General features: G+C 45.5%; 2 protein-coding genes across 2 annotated transcripts in view; both read left to right on the forward strand.

Annotated features, from left to right (window-relative positions):
• LOC140200635 (BTB/POZ domain-containing protein KCTD14-like) overlaps positions 1 to 10069 on the forward strand; it is a 32450-nt gene extending 22381 nt beyond the window's left edge. Inside the window, exon 3 of the mRNA XM_072264207.1 lies at positions 8728 to 10069. The gene's annotated coding sequence lies outside the window, so the exon portion shown is untranslated. The remainder of the gene's footprint in view (positions 1 to 8727) is intronic.
• Positions 10070 to 11785: 1716 nt separating this feature from the next.
• ints4 (integrator complex subunit 4) overlaps positions 11786 to 22041 on the forward strand; it is a 100753-nt gene continuing 90497 nt past the window's right edge. Inside the window, exon 1 of the mRNA XM_072262554.1 lies at positions 11786 to 11948. Coding sequence (XP_072118655.1) covers positions 11895 to 11948 — 54 coding nt within the window. The 5' untranslated portion in view covers positions 11786 to 11894. The remainder of the gene's footprint in view (positions 11949 to 22041) is intronic.

Here is a 22041-nt window from a genome sequence, read left to right on the forward strand (position 1 = left end):
GAGAAATATTTAAAAACAGTAAATAAGTCGTGCAAAAAGAGAGCAAAATAGCGGGGTTGCATTCATAGACCATTCAGAAATCTGCTGGCAGAGGGCAAGAGATTGTTCCTAAATCACTGAGCGTGGGTCTTCAGGCTCTTGTACCTCCTTCCTGATGGCAGGAATGAGAAAAGGTGCTATAGTCGCGTAGCGGTTAGCATGGCGTTATTACAGGTTGGGGCATCAGAGTTCAAGTTCAGCGTCAACGGTAAGGAGTCTGTATGTCCTCCCCATGGAAGGCATGGGCTTTCTCCACATGCTCCAGGTTCCTCCCACATTCCAAAGGACATAATGGTTAATAGGTTAATTGGACATTGTGAAAATTGTCCCGCGATTAGGCTATGGTTAATCGAGGGCTCGAAGGGACAGTTCCACACTTTATCTCAATCAATCAATCAATCAATAAATAAAGGTGAATTTGATTTGCCACTTTCCATGGGCTGATTCTAGTACAGCGTGATCAGATTACAAAAATGGCTCAATTTTTCTGCTTGCTGGAACCAGTAGGTAGGTTAACCTTTGACCCTAAGTACCAGACGCCCTTCACCCGTCCCCAAATGGAGTGAAGTTTCTTTTGTGCGCCCCACCATCATTAAACATCTGATTGCGGTTATGATTGAAGCAATTCAGCACAATTGCTTAGTCCCATTGAGAAATGTACAGAATGCTTCTTGCTACTCAATTGGAACATCGACCAGTACAGCACAGAAACAGGCCCTTCAGCCCTCAATGTTGTGCCAAACCTATTAAATTAGTAATCAAATGTCCAACTAAACTAATCTCTTCTGCCTACACAATGTCCATATCCTTCCATTTTCCTCACATTCATGTGTCCATCTAAATGTCTCTTAAAAGTCCCAAACGTTTCTGCATCCACCACCACCCCAGACAGCTCATTCCAGGCACCCACCACTCTCTGGGTTAAAAAAAAGCTTGCTGCTCATATCTCCTTTCACCTTAAATGCATGCCCTCTGGTATTATTCATCTCAACCCTGGGTAAAAGATAATGTCTGTCTAATCTAACTATGCTTCTCATAATCTTAGGAACCTCTATCAGATCTCCCCTCAGTCCAGCACTCCAGAGAAAACAACCCAAGTTTGTCCAATCACTTGTTATAACTCATGCCTTCTAATCCAGGCGGTATCCTGGTAAACTTCTTCTCCAAAAGCCTCGGCAATAGGGAAAGTTTCCTTTGCACTTCTACAGTAACATTAGAAGAAGCAACAATACAATTTCCATCACAGACTTTGTCATTTCGGTCATGAATTCTGTCTGCTGTAGTTCACCGATACTCTATCAGACTCGGTTTAATAAATAAGTCTAGTTTTAACAATAATTAACAGAAAAAAAGATTATTTTGGCTGTCACTGATGTACTTTCTTCTACCTTCAACTCTTTGGAGTTTGTGCTCGTGTTGAAACATAGCACTTACAGGCGACCCCCATATTACCGATGATTGCCCTTACAGAATTTGTGAATTGCTACCCAAAAATCTGAGATGTATAATAAAATTCATTCTCACAGAAATTACATGGAAAGAATTTAATAAATAATACAATTTTTTTTGAACTCACATTTCTTGATGCACGTGCTGTTGACCATATATAACCATATATTTTAACCATGTATAACCATATAACAATTACAGCATGGAAACAGGCCATCTGGGCCCTTCTAGTCCGTGCCGAACTCTTACTCTCACCTAGTCCCACCGACCTGCACTCAGCCCATAACCCTCCATTCCTTTCCTGTCCATATAGCTGTCCAGTTTAACTTTAAACAACAACATCGAACCTGTCTCAACCACTTCTGCTGGAAGCTCATTCCACACAGCTACCACTCTCTGAGTGAAGAAGTTCCCCCTCATGTTACCCCTAAACTTTTGCCCTTTAACTCTCAACTCATGTCCCCTTGTTTGAATCTCCCCAACTCTCAATGGAAAAAGCCTATCCATGTCAACTCTATCTATCCCTATCATAATTTTAAATACCTCTATCAAGTCCCCCCTCAACCTTCTACGTTTTGCGTTACAGAAACTAGTGACGCAGACCATGTTCTAGCGAAACCAAAGCTGTACGATCACTCAGGCTGGGTCTGGCATCTCCTCATGGGGTGTCTCTTGGTGGGTCCCCAGGTGCTGGAGAGGCCAGTCTGGGACCCACATATTCTGGTGCAGAGTAAGTGGTGACTGTGGTCAGTAGTTGGGTCTTTTGGTTGTTCAGTCTCTCCTTTCACAGCTGCTGCTTGTTCTCAGCGACACAGCGGGGGTCGTTCTCATGTAGCGCAGCTCCATCTTGAACAGATTTCCTCCAATTCAAAGTAAATATATTATCAAAGTACATCTACGTCGCCATGTTGCTGAGATTCATTTTCTTGTGGGCATTTACAGGACAATAAAGAAATATTACTGAATTTATGAAAAACTATACATAAATAAAGACTAACAAACAACCAATGTGTAAAAGAAGACAAATTGAGCAAATAAAATAAGACTGAGAACATGAATTCTTGAAAGTGAGTCTGTAGGTTGTGGAATCAGTTCAGTGTTGAGGCGAATTAAGTTTTTTTTATTTAGCGATACAGCACACAATAAGCCACACTGCCCAGCAACCCACTGATTTATTCCTAGCCAAATCACAGGACAATTTGCCATGACCCATTCACTTACTAACCAGTACGTCTTCGGAACGCGGGAGGAGACCGGAGCACCCGGAGGAAACCCATATGGTCACAAGAAAAACATACAAATTCCTTGCGGACAGCACTGGAATTGAACACCAAACTCCAATGCCCAGAAAAGTGATAACATCACAATAACTGGAATGCTACAATGGTGCCTTATTATTCCCATTCCCGTAATGTGCAGGTTTCTTATACTTTCGCATTCTCTTAAGGACCTAAACATAAGGTTCTATTTAAGGCTCTGAACACAATCCAGAAAATTATGGGGTGGTGAGCCTAACATCAATTGTGGGAAAGTTACTGGAAGCTATTCTAGGGGACTGGATGTATAAGTATTTGGATAGACATGGACTGATTAAGGATAGACAGCATAGTTTCATGTGTGGTAGGTCATGCCTAACCAATCTTATAGAATTTTTCAAGGAAGCTACTAGGAAAATGAATGACAGCAAGACAGTGGATAGTCATAGTCATACTTTATTAATCCTGGGGAAAATTGGTTTTTGTTACAGTTGCACCATAAATAATTAAAAAGTAATGAAACCATAAATAGTTAAATAGTAATATGTAAATTATGCCAAGAAATAAGTCCAGGACCAGCCTATTGACTCAGGGTGTCTGACCCTCCAAGGGAGGAGTTGTAAAATTTGATGGCCACAGGCAGGAATGACCTCCTATGACACTCTGTGTTGCATCTTGGTGGAATGAGTCTCTGGCTGAATGTATTCCTGTGCCCAACCAGTCCATTATGTAGTGGATGGGAGACATTGTCCAAGATGGCATGCAACTTGGACAGCATCCTCTTTTCAGACACCACCGTCAGAGAGTCCAGTTCCATCCCCACAACATCACTGGCCTTACGGATGAGTTTGTTGATTCTGTTGGTGTCTGCTACCCTCAGCCTCCTGCCCCAGCACACAACAGCAAACATGATCGCACTGGCCACCACAGACTCGTAGAACATCCTCAGCATCTACATGACGTTTGATAAGGCCCAGCATGGGAGACTGGTCAAGCAGGTTCAGTCACTCGGCAGTCAGGACGAGGTAGTAAATTGGATGAGACATTGGCTTTGTGGGAGAAGCCAGAAAATGGAAGGAAAGGGTTGCTTCTTTGACTGGAGGCCTGTGAGTAGTGGTGTGCCGCAGGGTTCAGTGCTGGATCCTTTGTTGTTTGTCATCTACGTCAATGATTTGAATGATTAACTGGATCACCTAATCTGTGGTGACACAAAGAATGGGGATTGAGTGGACAGTGAGGAAGGTTAACATTGCTTGCAGAGGGGTCTGCATCAGCTGGAACAATGGGCTGAAAAATGGCAGATGAAATTTAATGTAGACAAGTGCAAGGTTTTTGCATTTCAGTAGGACCAACCAGGGTAGGTCTTACACAGTGAATGGCAGGGCACTGGGAAGTGGGGTAGACCAAATAGATCCAGGAATTCATTGAAAGTGGCGTCACAGGTAGGGACATAAAGAAATCTTTTGACACATTGGCTTTCATAAATCAATGTACTGAGTACATGAGATGTTATGCTGAAGTTGTATAAGACATTGGTGAGGCCTAATTTGGAGTATTGTGTGCAGTTTTAGTCACTTACCTACAGGAAAGATGTAAGCAAGGTTGAAAGAGTGCAGAGAAAATTTACAAGGATGTTGCCGGGTCTGGAGGACCTGAGTTATTGAATAGATTAGGACTATTCTTTTGAATGTAGAAGATTGAGAGGAGATTTGATCAAGGTATACGGGTATAGATAGAGTAGATGCAAGCAGGCTTTTTCCACTGAGGTTGGGTGGGGCTACAACCAGAGGTCATGGGTTAAGCCTCTCATTCCACCGAGATGCAACACAGAGCATCATAGGAAGTCATTCCTGCCTGTGGCCATCAAACTTTACAACTCCTCCCTTGGAGGGTCAGACACCCTGAGCCAATAGGCTGGTCCTGGACTTATTTCCTGGCATAATTTACATATTACTATTTAACTATTTATGGTTTTATTACTATTTAATTATTTATGGTGCAACTGTAATGAAAACCAATTTCCCCTGGGATCAATAAAGTATGACTATGACTATGACTATTAAGGTTGAAAGATGAAAAGTTTAAGGGGAACATGAGGGGAAACATCTTCACTCAGAGGTTTGCGAGAGTGTGGAATGAGCTGCCAGCACAAGAGGTGCATGCAAGCTCGATTTCAACATTTCAGAGAAGTTTGGTTGGGTACATGGATAGTAGGAGTATGGAAGGGCTATGGACCCAGTGCAGGTTGATGGAAGTAGGCAGTATGAATGGTTTTGGCATGGACTAGATGGGCCAAAGGGCTTGTTTCTGTGCTGTACTACTCTATGTGCTGTAAGGTAGGCAACTGCAATGTTAGCACCTATTTTGAGAGGACTGGAATACAATAGGATGTAATGCTGAGTCTTTATAAGGCATTGGTCAGCAGTTTTGGGCCCCTTATCTAAGAAAGGATGTGCTGGCATTGGACAGGATCCAGAGGAAGTTCATGAGAATGATCCCGGGACTGAAATGGTTGATCTATGTTGAGTGTTTGATGGCTCTGGAGCTTAGAAGAATGAGGGTGGATCTCATTGAAACCTATTGAATATTGAAAAGCCTAGATAGAGTGGATGTGGAGAGGATGTTTCTAATAGTGGGAGAATCCAGGACCAGAATAGAGGGATGTCCCTTCAGAACAGAGATGAGGAGGAATTTCTTTCAGCAGAGGGTGGTGAATCTGTGGAATTCATTGCCACAGACAGCTGTGGGGGCCAAGTCACTGGGTAATTTTAAAGAGGAGGTTGACGAGTTCTTGATTAGTAAGGGTGTCAAAGGTTATGGGGAGAAGGCCGCAAAATAGGGTTGGGAGGGATAATGAATCAACAGTGATGGAATGGCAGAGCGGACTCACTGAAATGAATAAATGAATGGACTAACCTTTCTCCTATATCTTGTGGTTTTATTGTAACGAGCAGTGTACAGCGCCTGTCACCTAAGTGAAATTCCCGCCAACATCTGTAAGGAGTTTGTACGTTCTCCCGATGTCTGTGTGGGTTTCCTACGGGTGCTCCTGTTTCCTCCTACACTCAAAACAAATACGGGTTAAAAAATTAATTGGGTGTAATTGGGCCAGAAAGGCCTGATCTCTAAATGAAAAATCAAAGAGGACATGTCCCAAGATTGGATCCTTCATGATGATTGCTGCCTTCTTGAGACACCAGCTCTTGAAGATGTCCTCGGTGGTGGGGAGGGTTGTGTCCCTGATGGGGCTGGGTGGGTCTACAACTGTCTGCAGCCTCTATACCAGGCCGTGAGGGAACCAGTCAGAATGCTTGCCTTTGCCCTGAGACTCTACCATTCACCTATAGACTGGGGAGCAATTTACAGCAAAGGTTCAAAGTATGCTCGTACAAAGTATGCGTGTGCAATGCAACCCTAATATTTGTCTTCTCCAGGTAGTCACTAAGTACAGAAAAACCATGGGTGTTCATGAAGGAAAAGACATCAACTCAACCCCCACCACCCCATGGCTCAAGAAAGAAAGAAACAAAACTCACAGATCCCCAGATCCTCAAAGCCCCCCTCCACTGCAGGAAATAAATAGCAACAATAACAGTCCCCAACCCCCTCACTCGCAGTAAAGAACAGCGATAGTAAAATAAATCTTTTTTTCTTCCTGTCCGTGCACAGGTCTTTACTGATGCTCTGATTTCCTCCCACAAAGACGTACTGCTTAGTAACTTAATTGGTGATTGTAAATGGTCGTGTGATTAGGCTGGGGTTAAATCAGTGGGCTGCTGGATGGGCCGTAAAGGCTTATTCCGCTGTATTTCTATGTAAATAAATAAAGCTCCTGTGCTCACTGGGAGAACACGTAAACTCTACACACAGAAAAATGGAGGCAGGAATTGAACCCAGGTTTCCAGCACTGTGAGGCATCATTTCTACTGGCTGTACCACAGTGCCACTGCTCACTTTCCAGTGCTGGTGAAACCCTGAACTGTTAACTCTTCCTCTCCCCACACATGCTGCCTGACCTCATGAATATCCCCAGCATTTTCGGGGTTAACACAAAACTTGCGCCCCTCTCCCCCGCAGCTCTCTAATCTGTTCCAGTCCCTGCTTGGTCTGGAAACTCCTTACAATTTGAACTCTGATCACAGGAGAGCAAACACATTTGCTTTTCACAAACGATTGTTTGTGTTCATGAACTGTTACTCCCTGCTTTGTTTGCACTGTGGCTGGAGAGGGAATAATAAAAGTTCCAAAACTGTGCTGTGAAACTTTGTCGAGCTCCGGGGCTGGACACACAAGTTCAAGCTGAAGTTTGCTGTCATCTGACTGTGCATATACACAACCAAGTGAAATACTGTTCCTCTGGACCGCTGCACACCCACAAAACATGTATCGCACACAGCACATAAAACAAAATATTACCATAAATAAATTAATAAAATATAATTCAAAATGCATGTAGTGTGCAGAACTGGTAAATAGAAAACAGTTACCAGCTCACTGTCCTGGTGACAAGACCTTGGCGGTGACAGGGTATTCATTAGTCTCTCAGCCTGAGGGAAGAAACTGTTTCCCAGTCTGGCCGTCCTAGTCCTGATGTTCCTGTACTTCCCTTTTTTTTAGATTATGAGGACACTCAGTCCTCGTTTATTGTCATTTAGAAATGCATGCACTAAGAAATGATACAATGTTCCTCCAGAATGATATCACAGAAACACAGGACAGACCAAGACTAAAACTGACAAAAACCACATAATTATAACATATAGTTACAACAGTGCAAAGCAATACCATAATTTGATAAAGAACAGACCATGGGCACTGTAAAAAAAAAGTCTCAAAATCCCGATAGCCCCAACATCTCACGCAGATGGTAGAAAGGAGAAACTCTCCCTGCCATGAGCTTCCAGCGCCGCAAACTTGCCGATGCAGCACCCGACCACAGCCGACTCTGAGTCCATCCGAAAACATCGAGCCTCCGACCAGCTCTTCAACACCGAGCACCGAGCACCATCCTCTGCTGAGCGCTTCGACCCCGCCCCGGCTGCCGAGCAACAAGCAAAGCCGAGGACTTGGGGCCTTCCCCTCTGGAGATTCTGGACCACACAGTAGCAGCAACAGCTTGCGGGCTGTCCACAGCATATCCCCGGACTGTATCGGTTGTCGACACCAACAACACGCTTTACTGTTCCGATGTGCACATTACAAATAATGCTAATCTTTCTTTCATTCATCTTTTTATTTGGCTCCTTATCAACAGCTTTCTTGGCCCATTGTCCAGGCGGCATTTACAGCGTGCTAGGTATAAGATCAGGTTTTGATTCACACCGCGCTCTGTACGATCTCTCCAAAACCGTGTGGGTTTCCTCCGGGTGCTCTGGTTTCCTCCCACATTCCAAAGGATTAGTGAGTTGTGTGCATGCTTTGTTGGCACTGTGACACCTGTGGGCTGCCCCAGCACAACCTGGGACTGTGATAGTCATTGATGCAAAACAAGGTATTTCACCGTATAACTTCAATGTACTTGTGTCAAATAAAGTTAAACCTAATACCAGTAATCTCTTTTATGTCACTGAACCTCAGAGCTGGTTACTCCTACAACACGTTCTTCAGCCTCTGACTCCCTCCTAGCTGCTCTACATAGCTGTCATTCTTTGCTAGTCAAAGACGCCGAACTAAAAATAACAAACATAAATAAATAAATGAAACAAGGCAAACTAGATTTTCCCATCCGAGTCAACTTGGCTACAGAGGAGGCAACATGGAAGTGTGAATGAACTGGTCAGGTGAATCATGGTTCGGGATTCCAGGTGACCAATAGCTGAAGAGAAATAGTATCATGAGACACCCAGTGAAGCGATAGTGTCACATGACCCTCATTATTAAGATGATAATTATTACCTTATTACCAGCAGTAGTCAGTTTAACTTTGATTATTATTATTAATCACCTTTGTAGTTTTATAGTTCTCATCTTTTCTATTCTGTAGATGCTGGAAATCTTCGAACAACCACTCAGGGGTGTATAGGATGTCCGTGGAGGGGTAACACCCCTGGTGAGGGGGCTTGTTGTATCCACTCTGGGGCAGCTCACTCACCTTCGGTCCCCACTGGACACTCAGCTGTCACCTGTGGCTCCAAGTAGCTGTTTGCATGTGACAGCAGCCCAGTACACCACTCTGACAGGTGGGCTAAAGAAGGTGACGGTAGCCCATGCGCCTCATACCAGTGAGATAGGGACTTGCCTGTCCTAGCATGTGAAATCAGCTCTGGCAGACTGGGAGGATGAGATCTACCGTGAGATCCAACGGCCAGGAGGCTGTTCTACAACGCTTTGTGGAGGGCGAAGGGCATGATGAGACATGGAAGAAGTCCATGGTCATCCCCTACCACCAAGAAAGACCCCAGTTTGCGGCGATTTCTCGCACCACCAGAACCGGACTTCCAAGGTCGAGAGAGAGGAACTACCCAGTGCAACAGCTTTTCCACTTTAAAAACTTTACTGGACACGTCTTTTGATTTTTTTTTGATGATTGATTTGATTGATTCTGTAGTCATTGGATACAAAGGACAACAATCAGTCAGATACTGGAAATCTTGAGCAACACACACATAATGCTGGAGGAACTCAGCAGCTCAGGCAGTGTCTATGGAGGGGAATAAATAGTCAACGTTTCAGGCTGAAACTCTTCGTCAGGACTGGAAAGGAAGAGCGCAGAAGTCAGAATAAGATGCATAGATAGGGTGGACAGCTAGAGTCTTTTCCCCAGAGTGGAAATGGCATAACTTTGAGGTGATTGGTTGAAAGAATAGTGGGGCTGTTGGAGTAAGTTCCTTGGGTGGTGATAGAGGCAGATACAATAGGGACATTTAAGAAGCACGTGGATGGCCAAAAGTATGGATATGTAGAGATCACAAGGGAAACGTATGTTAAGGATTGAGTGTCATTGAATGGTTTATTGTATATAATTTTAATATTGAATAAAGTATATTTTGAAATTTTAAAAAAAGCACTTAGATAGGCACATGGATGATAGAAAAATGGAGGGTTACGTAGGAGGGAAGGGTCAGATTGATCTTGGAGTAGGTTAAAAGGTTGGCACAACATTGTGGGCCGAAAGATCATTCTCTGCTGTAATAAGACCATAAGACCATAAGACAAAGGAGCAGAAGTAGGCCATTCAGCCCATCGAGTCTGCTCCGCCATTTTATCATGAGCTGATCCATTTTATCCTATTTAGTCCCACTGCCCCGCCTTCTCACCATAACCTTTGATGCCCTGGCTACTCAGACACCTATCAATCTCTGCCTTAAATACGCCCAATGACTTGGCCTCCACTGCTGCCCGTGGCAACAAATTCCATAGATTCACCACCCTCTGACTAAAAAAATTTCTTCGCATCTCTGTTCTGAAAGGGCGCCCTTCAATCCTGAAGTCATGCCCTCTCGTACTAGACTCCCCCATCATGGGAAACAACTTTGCCACATCCACTCTGTCCATGCCTTTTAACATTCGAAATGTTTCTATGAGGTCTCCCCTCATTCTTCTAAACTCCAAGGAATATAGTCCAAGAGCAGACAAACGTTCCTCATATGTTAACCCTCTCATTCCCGGAATCATTCTAGTGAATCTTCTCTGTATTCTCTGTTCAATATTCTGCCCTCTCAAGGGCAACTCAGATGGGCAGTTAAGTGCTGCCTCAGCTTCTGATTCCCACACCACATGAGTGAAAGACTCTAGCAAATTTCTACAGATGTCCCACGGCGAGCAGCGTGTTCAAGGGAATGCACACCAGTCCTCATCCAGGGATCAGCAATGGAAGGGGAGATCAGTTTCAAGTTCTTGGGTGTCAGCATCTGTCCTGGGCTCAACATACTGATGCAATTACAAAGAAGGCACAACAGCAGCTATATTTTATTAGGACTTTTGAGGAGATCTGTTATGTCACCAAAGGCTCTAGCAAATTTCTACACATGTACTGTAAAGAGCATTTCCACCGGTTGCATCACATCTGGTATGGAGGCTCCACTGCACAGAATTGGAATAAATGGCAGAAAGTTGCAAACTCAGCAGCACTGTGGCTCCACAGGGGACTGTCTTGTCTCCCTTTCTCTTCACCATTTACACCTCGGACTTCAACTACTGCACAGAGTCTTGTCATCTTCAGAAGTTTTCTCATGACTCTGCCATAGTTGGATGCATCAGCAAGGGAGATGAGGCTGAGTACAGGGCTACGGTGGGAAACTTTGTCACATGGTGTGAGCAGAATTATCTGCAGCTTAATGTGAAAAAGACTAAGGAGCTGGTGGTAGACCTGAGGACAGCTAAGGTACCGGTGACCCCTGTTTCCATCCAGGGGGTCAGTGTGGACATGGTGGAGGATTATAAATACCTGGGGATACAAATTGACAATAAACTGGACTGGTCAAAGAACACTGAGACTGTCTACAAGAAGGGTCAGAGCTGTCTCTATTTCCTGAGGAGACTGAGGTCCTTTAACATCTGCCAGACGATGCTGAGGATGTTCTACGAGTTTGTGGTGGCCAGTGCTATCATGTTTGCTGTTGTGTGCTGGGGCAGCAGGCTGAGGGTGGCAGACACCAACAGAATCAACAAACTCATTCGTAAGGCCAGTGATGTTGTGGGGATGGAACTGGACTCTCTGACGGTGGTGTCTGAAAAGAGGATGCTGTCCAAGTTGCATGCCATCTTGGACAATGTCTCCCATCCACTACATAATGTACTGGTTGGGCACAGGAGTACATTCAGCCAGAGACTCATTCCACCGAGATGCAAGACAGAGCGTCATAAGAAGTCATTCCTGCCTGTGGCCATCAAACTTTACAACTCCTCCCTTGGAGGGTCAGACACCCTGAGCCAATAGGCTGGTCCTGGACTTATTTCCTGGCATAATTTACATATTACTATTTAACTATTTATGGTTTTATTACTATTTAATTACTTATGGTGCAACTGTAACGAAAACCAATTCCCCCTGGATCAATAAAGTATGACTATGACTATGACTCCGAGGTTGGACAGAAGGTGCGAACGGCCGGCAGGTCCAGGTGATGACGTCACCCACCCACTGACGTCACGGCGAACCGGCCGCGACGGAAGCCGGCGAGGTTTCGAGTCGCGCGTTTCGCCGCGACTATGGCGGCGCACTTGAAGAAGCGGGTGTACGAGGAGTTCACTAAAGTGGTGCAGGTAGGTGCGCCGCGGCGGGAACTCCGGCCCTCGGGCTCAGCCCACGCATGGACGCCGGGCCCGAGTTGCGAACCCCCACTCACACAGCTCCCGGGGCTCAGACCAGACCCCGCGTCCCCCGGCTCGCAGTGTGATGCCGGGCCCAGTCTTGCCCAACTCCAGGGTATTCTGGCTCTGTGTCTGAACCATCAGTTTTCTAGCTCCAGGGTCTGGATAAGCGGCCTAAGGGCTTTCCCCACCCCTCTGGGGCTGGTGAAACAATGCTTTCATTGATTCTATTGTGTTTCATGTATCTACTGTGAATGCCCGCAAGGAATCGAATCACGGTGTTGTATATGGTGACATATATGCAATTAATATGATATAAATTAACTTTGAACAGGGAGAGTCTAGGTATTGGGATGCTGTTTATTGGTATCAGTTTATTATCGTCACATGTGGAAAGCTTGTCTTGCATACTGTTTGACCAAACTTTTGGTATCTGCCCCAATAACGCCATAATCTATTGGGGTAACGGTTCGGAGAAGGAATAGGTGACGTTTTAGTATGCTTGTAAATAGTTTGTGTGTTGAAAGTGGAACGAGTTTATTATTGTCACATATGCCGAGATACAGAGTAAAGCTCGTCTTTCATGCTGTTCATACAGGTCAGATCTTTGCATGTTGCATTGAGGTAGAACATGGTTAAGCAAAAACAATGCATATAAAGTGTAAACGTTACCAAAAAAGTGCAGTGCAGATAAGTGGTAAAGTGTGAGATAGATTGTAAGGCCAAGAGTCCATCTTATTGTACAAGAGGTCTTATAACAGTGGGAGAGAAGCTGTTCTTGAGCGTAGTATGTGCTTTCAGGCTTTTGTATCTTCTCAGTGATGAGAGAGGGTTGAAGCGAAAACGTCTGGGGTGGATGGAGTCTTTGATTGTGTTGTCTGTTTTCCTGAGGCAGGGAGAAGTGTAGATAGTCCTTGGATGGGAAGCCGGTCTCTGTGATGTGCTGATGTATACACAACACTGCAGTTTCTTGCGATCACGGGCAGAGCAGTTGCCGTACCAGGTCATTAAACGTTCAGCCTGTTGCACTGTACAAGACATTGGTGAGGCTGCGTTTGGAATATCATGTTCAGTCTTAATCACTTTGCTATAGGAAAGATGACATTAGGCTGGAAATGATACAAAGGAGATGAATGAGAATGTTTCCAGGGCTTGATGGGTGGCAGGGTGGAGATATGTCTCTACCAAAGGAGGTGTAAGCTGTTTCTTCCCCCCACTAGCCTGCAGGTCACCCTTGGGTAAGGTGCTACATGAAGCCATGGGAGCAGGTGGTGGATGGTCGTATGAGCAGCCGGTGCAGATCACAAGTCCTGGTTATGTGACCACTGACACCAGGCAGACAATCTCTGAAGAGTATTGATAATGGCTGGGGTCACCCATCTTGTAAAGAGACTGCCCAGGAGAAGGCAATGGCAAACCACTTCCGTAGAAAAGCTTGCCAAGAACCATCATGGTAATGGAAAGACCATAATCGCCTACGTCAGGCAACACGGCACCTAATATTCACAATGATGCCAGGGCTCGAGGGACTGAGTTATTGAGAGAGATTAGACAAGATGGAACTTTTTCTTTGGAGTGTACGAAAATGAGGAGTGTCCTTATTATAAAAATCAGGAGGGGCATAGACCGGGTGAATACTCTCAGACTTTTCCCAGGGTCGTGGAAATCAAGGACTAGAGTGGGTAGGTTTAAGGTGAGAGGGGAGAAGCTTGAGAGGTAGCCTTTTCATCCAAAGGCTGCTCTGTTTATGGAACGAGTTGCCAGAGGAAGTGGTTGAAATGCTTATAGTTTTTCCTTGGAAGATAGTACCGGGTGGCAAGGTAGCCGAGCGGTCAGTACCAGCAGCCCAGTTTCAATTCCGCTGTTGTTCTTCAGGAGTTTGTACGTTCTCCCCATGACTGCGTGTGTTTCCTCATTGAAGGAATCTTCATTGCTGCTCTGGTAACAGTTTTGTTTGACCAGTCAGGGGTGCTGGCTGTGAGCCAAACGCCCGATCCTGGGAGACCAGTGGACCACTCTTAGTCTGGCCTCTACCCTTTGACCTGTGTACAGGGTCTCTTTTTTTTGTATGTTAAATTTTAAATGGCTTCTTTGTTATGCTAAATGCTGAGAAAGTCTCTAGCTAGACATTTGCTTGGGTTAATACAGACAGCAGGGTGCTATTAGCCAATGGGTGGTCATGTTATCGTTTTTTTTGGGTGATAATGCTGTCTCATATGACTGTGGACGGGGTTTTGGCAGGGAGGCGGAGGAGAGACGGGGAGGACGGCGGATGGGGTTGTGGCGGGGAGTCGGAGGAGAGGCGGGGAGGACGGCGGACGTGCGAAAAGGCTCCAGTCGATCGTTCTGGGTGGTCCCGAGCCGTGAATCGACAGGATCCGGGTGGTCATCAGGAATTTATTGAGCTCCGACGGTTGTGCACGAAGAACTTGGACTTTGATAAGTCTGGCGCCTTCTTTTTTTCCCATTACTTCCTTTTCTGTATCGAACTTATATTAATTTCATAGACAGTAATATCTATAAAGTGTACTTGGTAAAACGTACTGTGTGTGCTGGCTGATGATTGATGTTGGGGATTGATTCGAGTGGCAGTGGTGCAGCAACCGACCCAGCTGGAGGTGTTCAGACAGGTGCCGGGCGGGATTTCCCCTAGACCTATACGAGTCAATATAGCTGAGCATTACACCTGTTTGGCATGGGGTACTCTACCAAGAGCCAAAGCACAAAGCCCAGACTCCAGCCAACATCGCTCTCCGGGTGTTTGAGACACGCAGGCCTCCAAACCATGACAAGGTTGTGGTCCCCTTGGAGGATATGGTGACATACGTGTACTTTAATAATAAATTTACCTTGGACCTTAATTGTAACCTTTTACAGGCCTGTTTTTCACTGTTAATATCCTTGTTTAATATTATGAGAGATCTGGAGAAGCTGCCTTAGTGTGTGAAGGGAGAAAGGGCAAAGGTGGGTTACTGGTGCCTTTAAACCAGCTGCTTCGGGCAGATGGGGCTGCCCATTCCTGGCTGGAGGTTCATCTGGGAGAAGGAAAACGCTGATCCCAAACCTCCGCTGACTCGCGGCTGTACCCACTCATGGTGAGGGCTTCGGGAGTAAACCCAGAGGGAAGAATCTGGAGTTGGAGTCCTAAGGCAGTCCTATGCTGAGTTCAACACTGACTGCATCTCCTGCGACGACTCAGGTGCTAAACTGTATCAGCCTCTGCCGTTCCTTTGGATTTATTAGCTATATGGAAGGGGAGATGTGGGCAACAGCTTGCTCTCCATATCATACTGCCCGGACTAGTGTATCATGTAGGCAGCTGTGGTCAATTGCGACATCCATGGTCAGTCATGACAAATGAAGAGCCTCGCCTAAACTGTACATTTGCCACAAAGCAGCAATAGACAATAGGTGCAGGAGTAGGCCATTCAGCCCTTCGAGCCAGCACCACCATTCACTGTGATCATGGCTGATCATCCACAATCAGTACCCTTTTCCTGCCTTCTCCCCATATCCCATCACTCCACTATCTTTAAGAGCTCTATCTAACTCTTTTTTGAAAGAATCCAGAGAATTGGCCTCCACTGCCTTCTGAGGCAGAGCATTCCACAGAACCACAACCCTCATTTCACTGTATATGTTAGTAATAAGAAACCGGCTTTGATTCTGCTACCTGGGCAACAGCTTGCTCTCCATATCAAACTGCCCTGGCCTTCGTAGACAGCTACTTTATACTTTGTCACCAAACAATTGATACTAGAACGTACAATCATCATAGTGATATTTGATTCTGTGCTTCCTGCTCCCTGGATTACAAATCGATAGTAAATATTAAAAATTTAAATTATAAATCATAAATAAAAAATAGAAAAATGGAAAGTAAGATAGCGCAAAAAAACTGAGATGCAGGTCCGTTTATTTGGAGGGTACGGCCCAGATCTGGGTCAGGATCCGTTCAGCAGTCTTATCACAGTTGGAAAGAAGCTGTTCCCAAATCTGGCCATACGAGTCTTCAAGCTCCTGAACCTTCTCCCGGAGGGAAGAGGGACGAAAAGTGTGTTGGCTGGGTGGGTCGTGTCCTTGATTTTCCTGGCAGCACTGTTCCGACAGTGTGCGGTGTAAAGTGAGTCCAAGGATGGAAGATTGGTTTGTGTGATGTGCTGGGCTGTGTTCACGATCTTCTGCAGCTTCTTCTGGTCTTGGTCAGGACAACTTCCGTACCAGGTTGTGATGCATCCTAGATGAATGCTTTCTACGGTGCATCTATAAAAATTAGTGAGGGTTTTAGGGGACAGGCCAAATTTCTTTAGTTTTCTCAGGAAGCTGATATCTGTGTTCCACCCCGACCAATGGAAGGTCTACTAAAGAGACTGAATAGGGTGTAACTGTTTTACTTAGCAGAGAGTTTGATAACCAGTGGGTGTTAATTAAAGGTATTTGGTAGATGTAAAGCAAAGAGCTTATTTATTTACCGATTGTTGGGATGGGGTCCAAGTGCTCAAAAGAGAGGCTGAAGTCCTCATCTGGACAAGGGTGTGCTGTTCCATGATGCACAAAACACTGGGCTGAGCTTTGAGAAGTAGTAGACTGGTTAGAAGCAATGTGATGGGACAAATGGCCAAGTCCTATTTTTAAGGGAGATCTCACTGAAATCTACAGAATATTAAATGGCCTAGGTAGAGTGGACATGGAGAGGATGTTTCCTGTGGTGGAAGAGTCAAGGACCAGAGGGGACAGCCTCAGAATAGAGGGGTGTCCACTTGGAACAGAGTTATGGAGGAATTTCTCCTCTTGGTGAATTGTGGAATTTATTCTCATAGTCAGCTGTGGAGACCAAGCCATTGGGTGTATTTAGAGTGAAGGTCAATAGCTTCTTGCATAGTAAGGCAAAGGACAGGAGAATGGGGTTGAGAGGAATAAAAAAAAATCAGCCGTGATAGAATGGCGGAACACTTGATGGGCTGAATGGCCTATTTCTGCTTCTACAGTACTGTGCAAAAGTCCTGGGCACATATTAGCTAGGGTGCCTAAGACTTTTGCACCGTACTGTACTTGTCAACGTGGAGCAGAGAGCGAGTTTGTAAATCAGGTGGAAGCAAAAGATGTTGGGAATGGCAAGGGTGGAGTGCTGTGGGAAGGACGTGGGACAGGTGGCAAAGGAGTGCCAGGGATTGGGGGGGTTGCTGGGGCTGGGGTGATGGCATGGGTACAGACACACCCAGCTCTGAGACATCAGGCAAGGTTATTTGATTCCAAGCAATTGGTTTATTGATCATTACAGAATGTCTCTCTGGTGCTTCCCGCTGCCTCCCCTCTCCCTTTTCCCAACCATGATTCCCCTCTCCCTGCCACCTTCCCCACACTCAGTCCACCAGAGAGACCCATATCAGAATCAGATTTATCATGAAATGTCATAATTTTTTTGCGGCAGCAGTGCAGTGCAATATGTAAAATTACGACAGTTCTGTGCAGGAGTCTGACGCTCCCCAGCTATATATGCTGGATATATGCCTAGGATTTTCGCACAGCACTGTTTGCCTCGTAGCTCTTCTCTTTGCGGCAAAGGAGGATGAGAGGTGATCAGAGGCATAGATTGAATCGACAGCAGAGACTTCTTCCAGGGCAGAAACGGCTAATACCGGCGGTATAATTTTCTGGTGATTGGAGGAAAGTATGGAGGGAATGTCAGAGGTGAGTTCTTAACACAGAGAGTGGTAGAGGCAGATACATTAGGGACATTTAAGAAGCACATGGATGATAGAAGAATTAGAGGGTTATGTAGGAGGGAAGGGTTAGTTTGATCTTGGAGTAGGTTAAAAGGTCGGCACAACTTCCTGGTCCAAAGGGACTACTCTGCTGTAAAGTATGCTCTTCAATTCTTGTCTGTGTGCTCAGACCTTTCTATAGCTTTGCAATCTTTTGAATCTTAGAATCAAACCAATTTCTCATTACTGATGTACGTTGTAAAATTTGTTGTTTTGTGGGAAATGTACCGTTGAGGTGAAGTCCTCCGTTTGTCGGGGTCAACCATCGGTATTGCGTTCCAGCTGTCTTAAGTGATCTGCAAGCCTGGGCTGTACAACATGGAGAGCAAGCTGTTGCCCATGCAACAGGCTCCCCCTCTCCACGCTGCTGATGAACTGAAAGGAACAGCAGCAACCAATACGGTGTGGCACCAGCAGCATCGCAGGAGCTGCCGGTCAACGTTGAACTCAATGTTGTACTGCCTTAGGGACTCCAGCTCCGGATTTTCCCTCAGGGTTTACTCCCAAAGCCTTCCCTGTGAGTGGATACAGCCGTAAGTCAGCGGAGGTTTGAGATCAGAGTTTTCCTTCTCCTAGGTCAGCTGCCAATCAGTGCCGATGAACCCCATCTGCCTGAAGCAACTTTGTCCTACTTTTGTCCTTCCTCCTGACAGTAAAAACTGTTCCGCTGGGCTTAATAGCAAAGCCACTCACGAAGGGCAGGAGCTGGCCTTCGTTGGGCGCACACCATTGGGGGTATTTAATAGATAGTGGGAGCTTTTCTCCACTACCTTCCCCTGGCTATAACCATATACAGTGAAATACATAATTATTATAAATTACAAAAAATAAATAGTGCAATAAAGGAATAGCAAGATAGTGCTCATGGGTTCATAGACTGTACAGAAATCTGATGACAGAGGGAAGCAGTTCATTGAGTGTGTGTGTCTTCAAACGACTGTACCTCCCCCCGATAGTAGTAATGAGAAGACGGCATGTCCTAAATGGCGGGGGGTTTTTAATGACAATGCTTCCTTCTTGGAGCACCACCTCTTGCAGATGTCCTTGATGATGGTGTTGTGACTGTGATTGAAGTCACTGGCAGACACTGAAGCTGGTGGATATAGAAGTCTTTATTCACCAGCCAAGCAGGCATCATACTGGAGACACACTTGGAAGAAGAGACTTGCCTGACCCAGTATTACATGACATCTTTATTTGCTCAGGATCAAAGGTAACAGCAGGACAATTGTGTAGTTACAGTGTGTCTGCAGTGCTTCCTTTGAATTACATATAATTTTCAAACACTTCCATCTTCGCACTAACACTCCAGGCACCCAAAATGAATGTTAATCCCCACTCACTGTGGGCTGCATTCATGCAAATGCAGGCATCTGCGGTCAAATGGAACGTTTCTTTGTCTGAAATCAGCCCCACAGTGGAACTCCAAGAACACTATTGTTCTGAGTTGCATTTTAAGTTCAATCTACAATCCATATTCAGATCTGAAGACTGATTGCTTTTAAAATTAATAATTGCTATATTCCATAACTCTAGAATACACCCTAACAATGGATGGTCACCTTGTCGTGGTGAGTTCCTGAGGTCCTGACAGTGATGTGGTCTGGAGTTCAGCTCCTGGTAGGGTCACCCATGTCGCTATGGTCAAGGGGGAGGTTCCAGACAAAGAACGATCCAATCAGGACCTCAGTGGTGGAGCTGGCAGAAGATGATGACACATCACAATGGCTGTGAAGGCGGAGGAAGGCTGCAACAGTGAAGGTGCCCATTTGTTTTGAACTCCGTGCCACTGGTCTCTGATCTGGATCTGTCAAGGACCACGTGGTGGCTGCGCGTGCATCCCTGCATTAAACAAAGTCACGCACAGGCATCGTTCATTATGATGGAGCTTGCTGGGTCAGCAACCCTTTGCATTCCTGTCATTGGAGCCTCCATACCAGACAGTGATGCAGCCAGTCAGAATGCTTCCCACTGTACATCTGTAGAAATTCGGAAGAATTTTTCGTGATGTACTGAATTTCCTTAAATATAGATAATATCTATAGGAAGCATCCTGTTTGGGTCCATTGTGGCTGGGTACGGCACCTGCACTGCCCGAGACCACAAGAAATTACCCCCCCCACCACCCATTAGGCAGAAGATAGAAAAGCACATTCCAGCAGGCTCAGGGGTAGCTTCTGTCCCACTGTTAACAGACTCTTGAACAGGCCTTGGGTATGGTAAGTTGGACATCAATGGGACTAGCTGAGAGGGTGAGTAGTTTCAAGTTCCTCGATATACACATCACCGAGGATCTTACCTGGACTGTACATTCTAGCTATATGGTGAGAAAAAGCACAACAGTGCCTCTTTCACCTCAGACAGCTGAAGAAGTTCAGCATGAGTCCCCAAATTCTCAGGACTTTCTGCAGGGGCAATATCGAAAGTATCCTGACTGGCTGTTTCACCGCCTGGTATGGGAACTGTACTTTCCTCAATCACAGGGCACTGCAGAGAGGTGTGCGGACAGCCCAGCGCATCTGTGGATGGGAACTTTCCTCTATTTAGGACAGGGGTGTCAAACTACTGGCCCGCGAAAGGGTCCAATCTGGTTCACGGGATGATTTGGGGGGAAAAAAGTATATTCCCGACCATTTATTATGTATCTGTACGGCAGCCGCTCTCTCTCCCACTGCTGTCTGTGCTGCTGGCTGCGCCGGCAGCTTGTTGTGTGTACTTGGAAAACAATAGGCGACAGTTAACCACCCGCTGTGCATGAGCACCTACCACCCTGCACTGAAGACCACTAGGGCCCCACTTACATCATGACACACAGTATAAACACACAGAGTACTCAGGTAAGTAACACCTGTAGCAAGGCTGAGACTGTTTGCTGCTGTGGTTCAAAATGCTTTCCAAGAAAAGAAAAGTTAACTTCGAAGGTGGGATATTCAACAATATTGGAAAGATCGTTTTTTCTTCTGTGAGGTCAATGGCAAACCTGTCTGTCCGATATGCTCACAACAAGTGGCTGTGGCGAAAGAATACAATATCAAATGGCACTATGAGACGTCACACAGAGAAAAATATGACAAGTACGCAGGACGACTCAGAACGCAAAAGGTGAACGAGCTTGAAGCAGCTCTGAAAAAACAGCAATCAGTGTTCACCAAAAGTCGAGAGACTCATGATGGAGCTGTCAAGGCCGCTATATTATTGCCAACAAAATAGCTGCTGCGTCGAAGCCATACTCAGAGGGAATTCATCAAAGCATGCATGCTGACGGCGGCTGAGCTGGTGTGCCCTGAGAAGAGACAGGCTTTTGGTAATATCAGCTTGTCAAGAAATACTGTGGCAGAGAGAATCGGGAGATTTGAACATTCAACTAAAAGACAAAGTGAAGTCATTTATTGCCTTCTCTACTGCAATTGATGAGAGCACCGACGTGACTGGTGTAGCTCAATTGGAAATATTTATTCGTGGTGTTGATGCATCTTTGACCATCACCGAGGAGTTTGTGGAGATGGTGCCCATGAGAAACACCATAACTACGAACGACGTTTTCTCCAGCCTCGTCGAGGCCTTGGACAGACTGGGGGTTGACTGGAGTCGTGGTGTAAGCGTGGCAACAGATGGCGCACCATCCACGGTCGGGGAAAAGGCAAGTGTTGTTGTGAAACTCAGAGAGAAAGTTCAGACAGAGAATCCGGAGCAGGAATTCTGGAATTTTCATTGTATTGTACACCAAGAGGCGTTATGTAGCAGGAGCCTGAAAATGGACAATGTCATGGATGTAGTAATCAAAACGGTTAATTTTATTAGAGCCAATTTTATTGGCAATGTGACACTCTTTTGTCTGAAAGTAATATTGGGCACGGCCTACCTTACCACACTGAAGTCCGCTGGTTGAGCAGAGGGGTTGTGCTCAAATGTTTTTTTCAATTACGTGTGGAAATTGGACTATTCATGAACGAGAAAGGGAAGCCAGTGGCAGAGTTGGATGACCCAGACTGGCTTCATGATCTTGCATTTTTGGCAGGTATAACAGAGCACTTAAATGTGCTCAATGTTAACATGCAAAGCCGCAACAAACTTGTTCTGGAATACTACGACAGCATTCGTGCCTTTCAAATTAAATTAGGCCTGTGGGAGATGCAACTATCCCGGAGCAACCCAGCGATTCATTCATTTTCTGACTATTCTATTATTGTAAATGTGATCATTTCATAGACATAGAATAGTACAGCACAGTACAGGCCCTTCGGCCCACAATGTTGTGCTGCCCCTCAAACCCTGCTTCC

The sequence above is a fragment of the Mobula birostris genome, chromosome 7, assembly GCF_030028105.1.
Source record: "Mobula birostris isolate sMobBir1 chromosome 7, sMobBir1.hap1, whole genome shotgun sequence".
Taxonomy (NCBI): Eukaryota; Metazoa; Chordata; class Chondrichthyes; order Myliobatiformes; family Myliobatidae; genus Mobula; species Mobula birostris.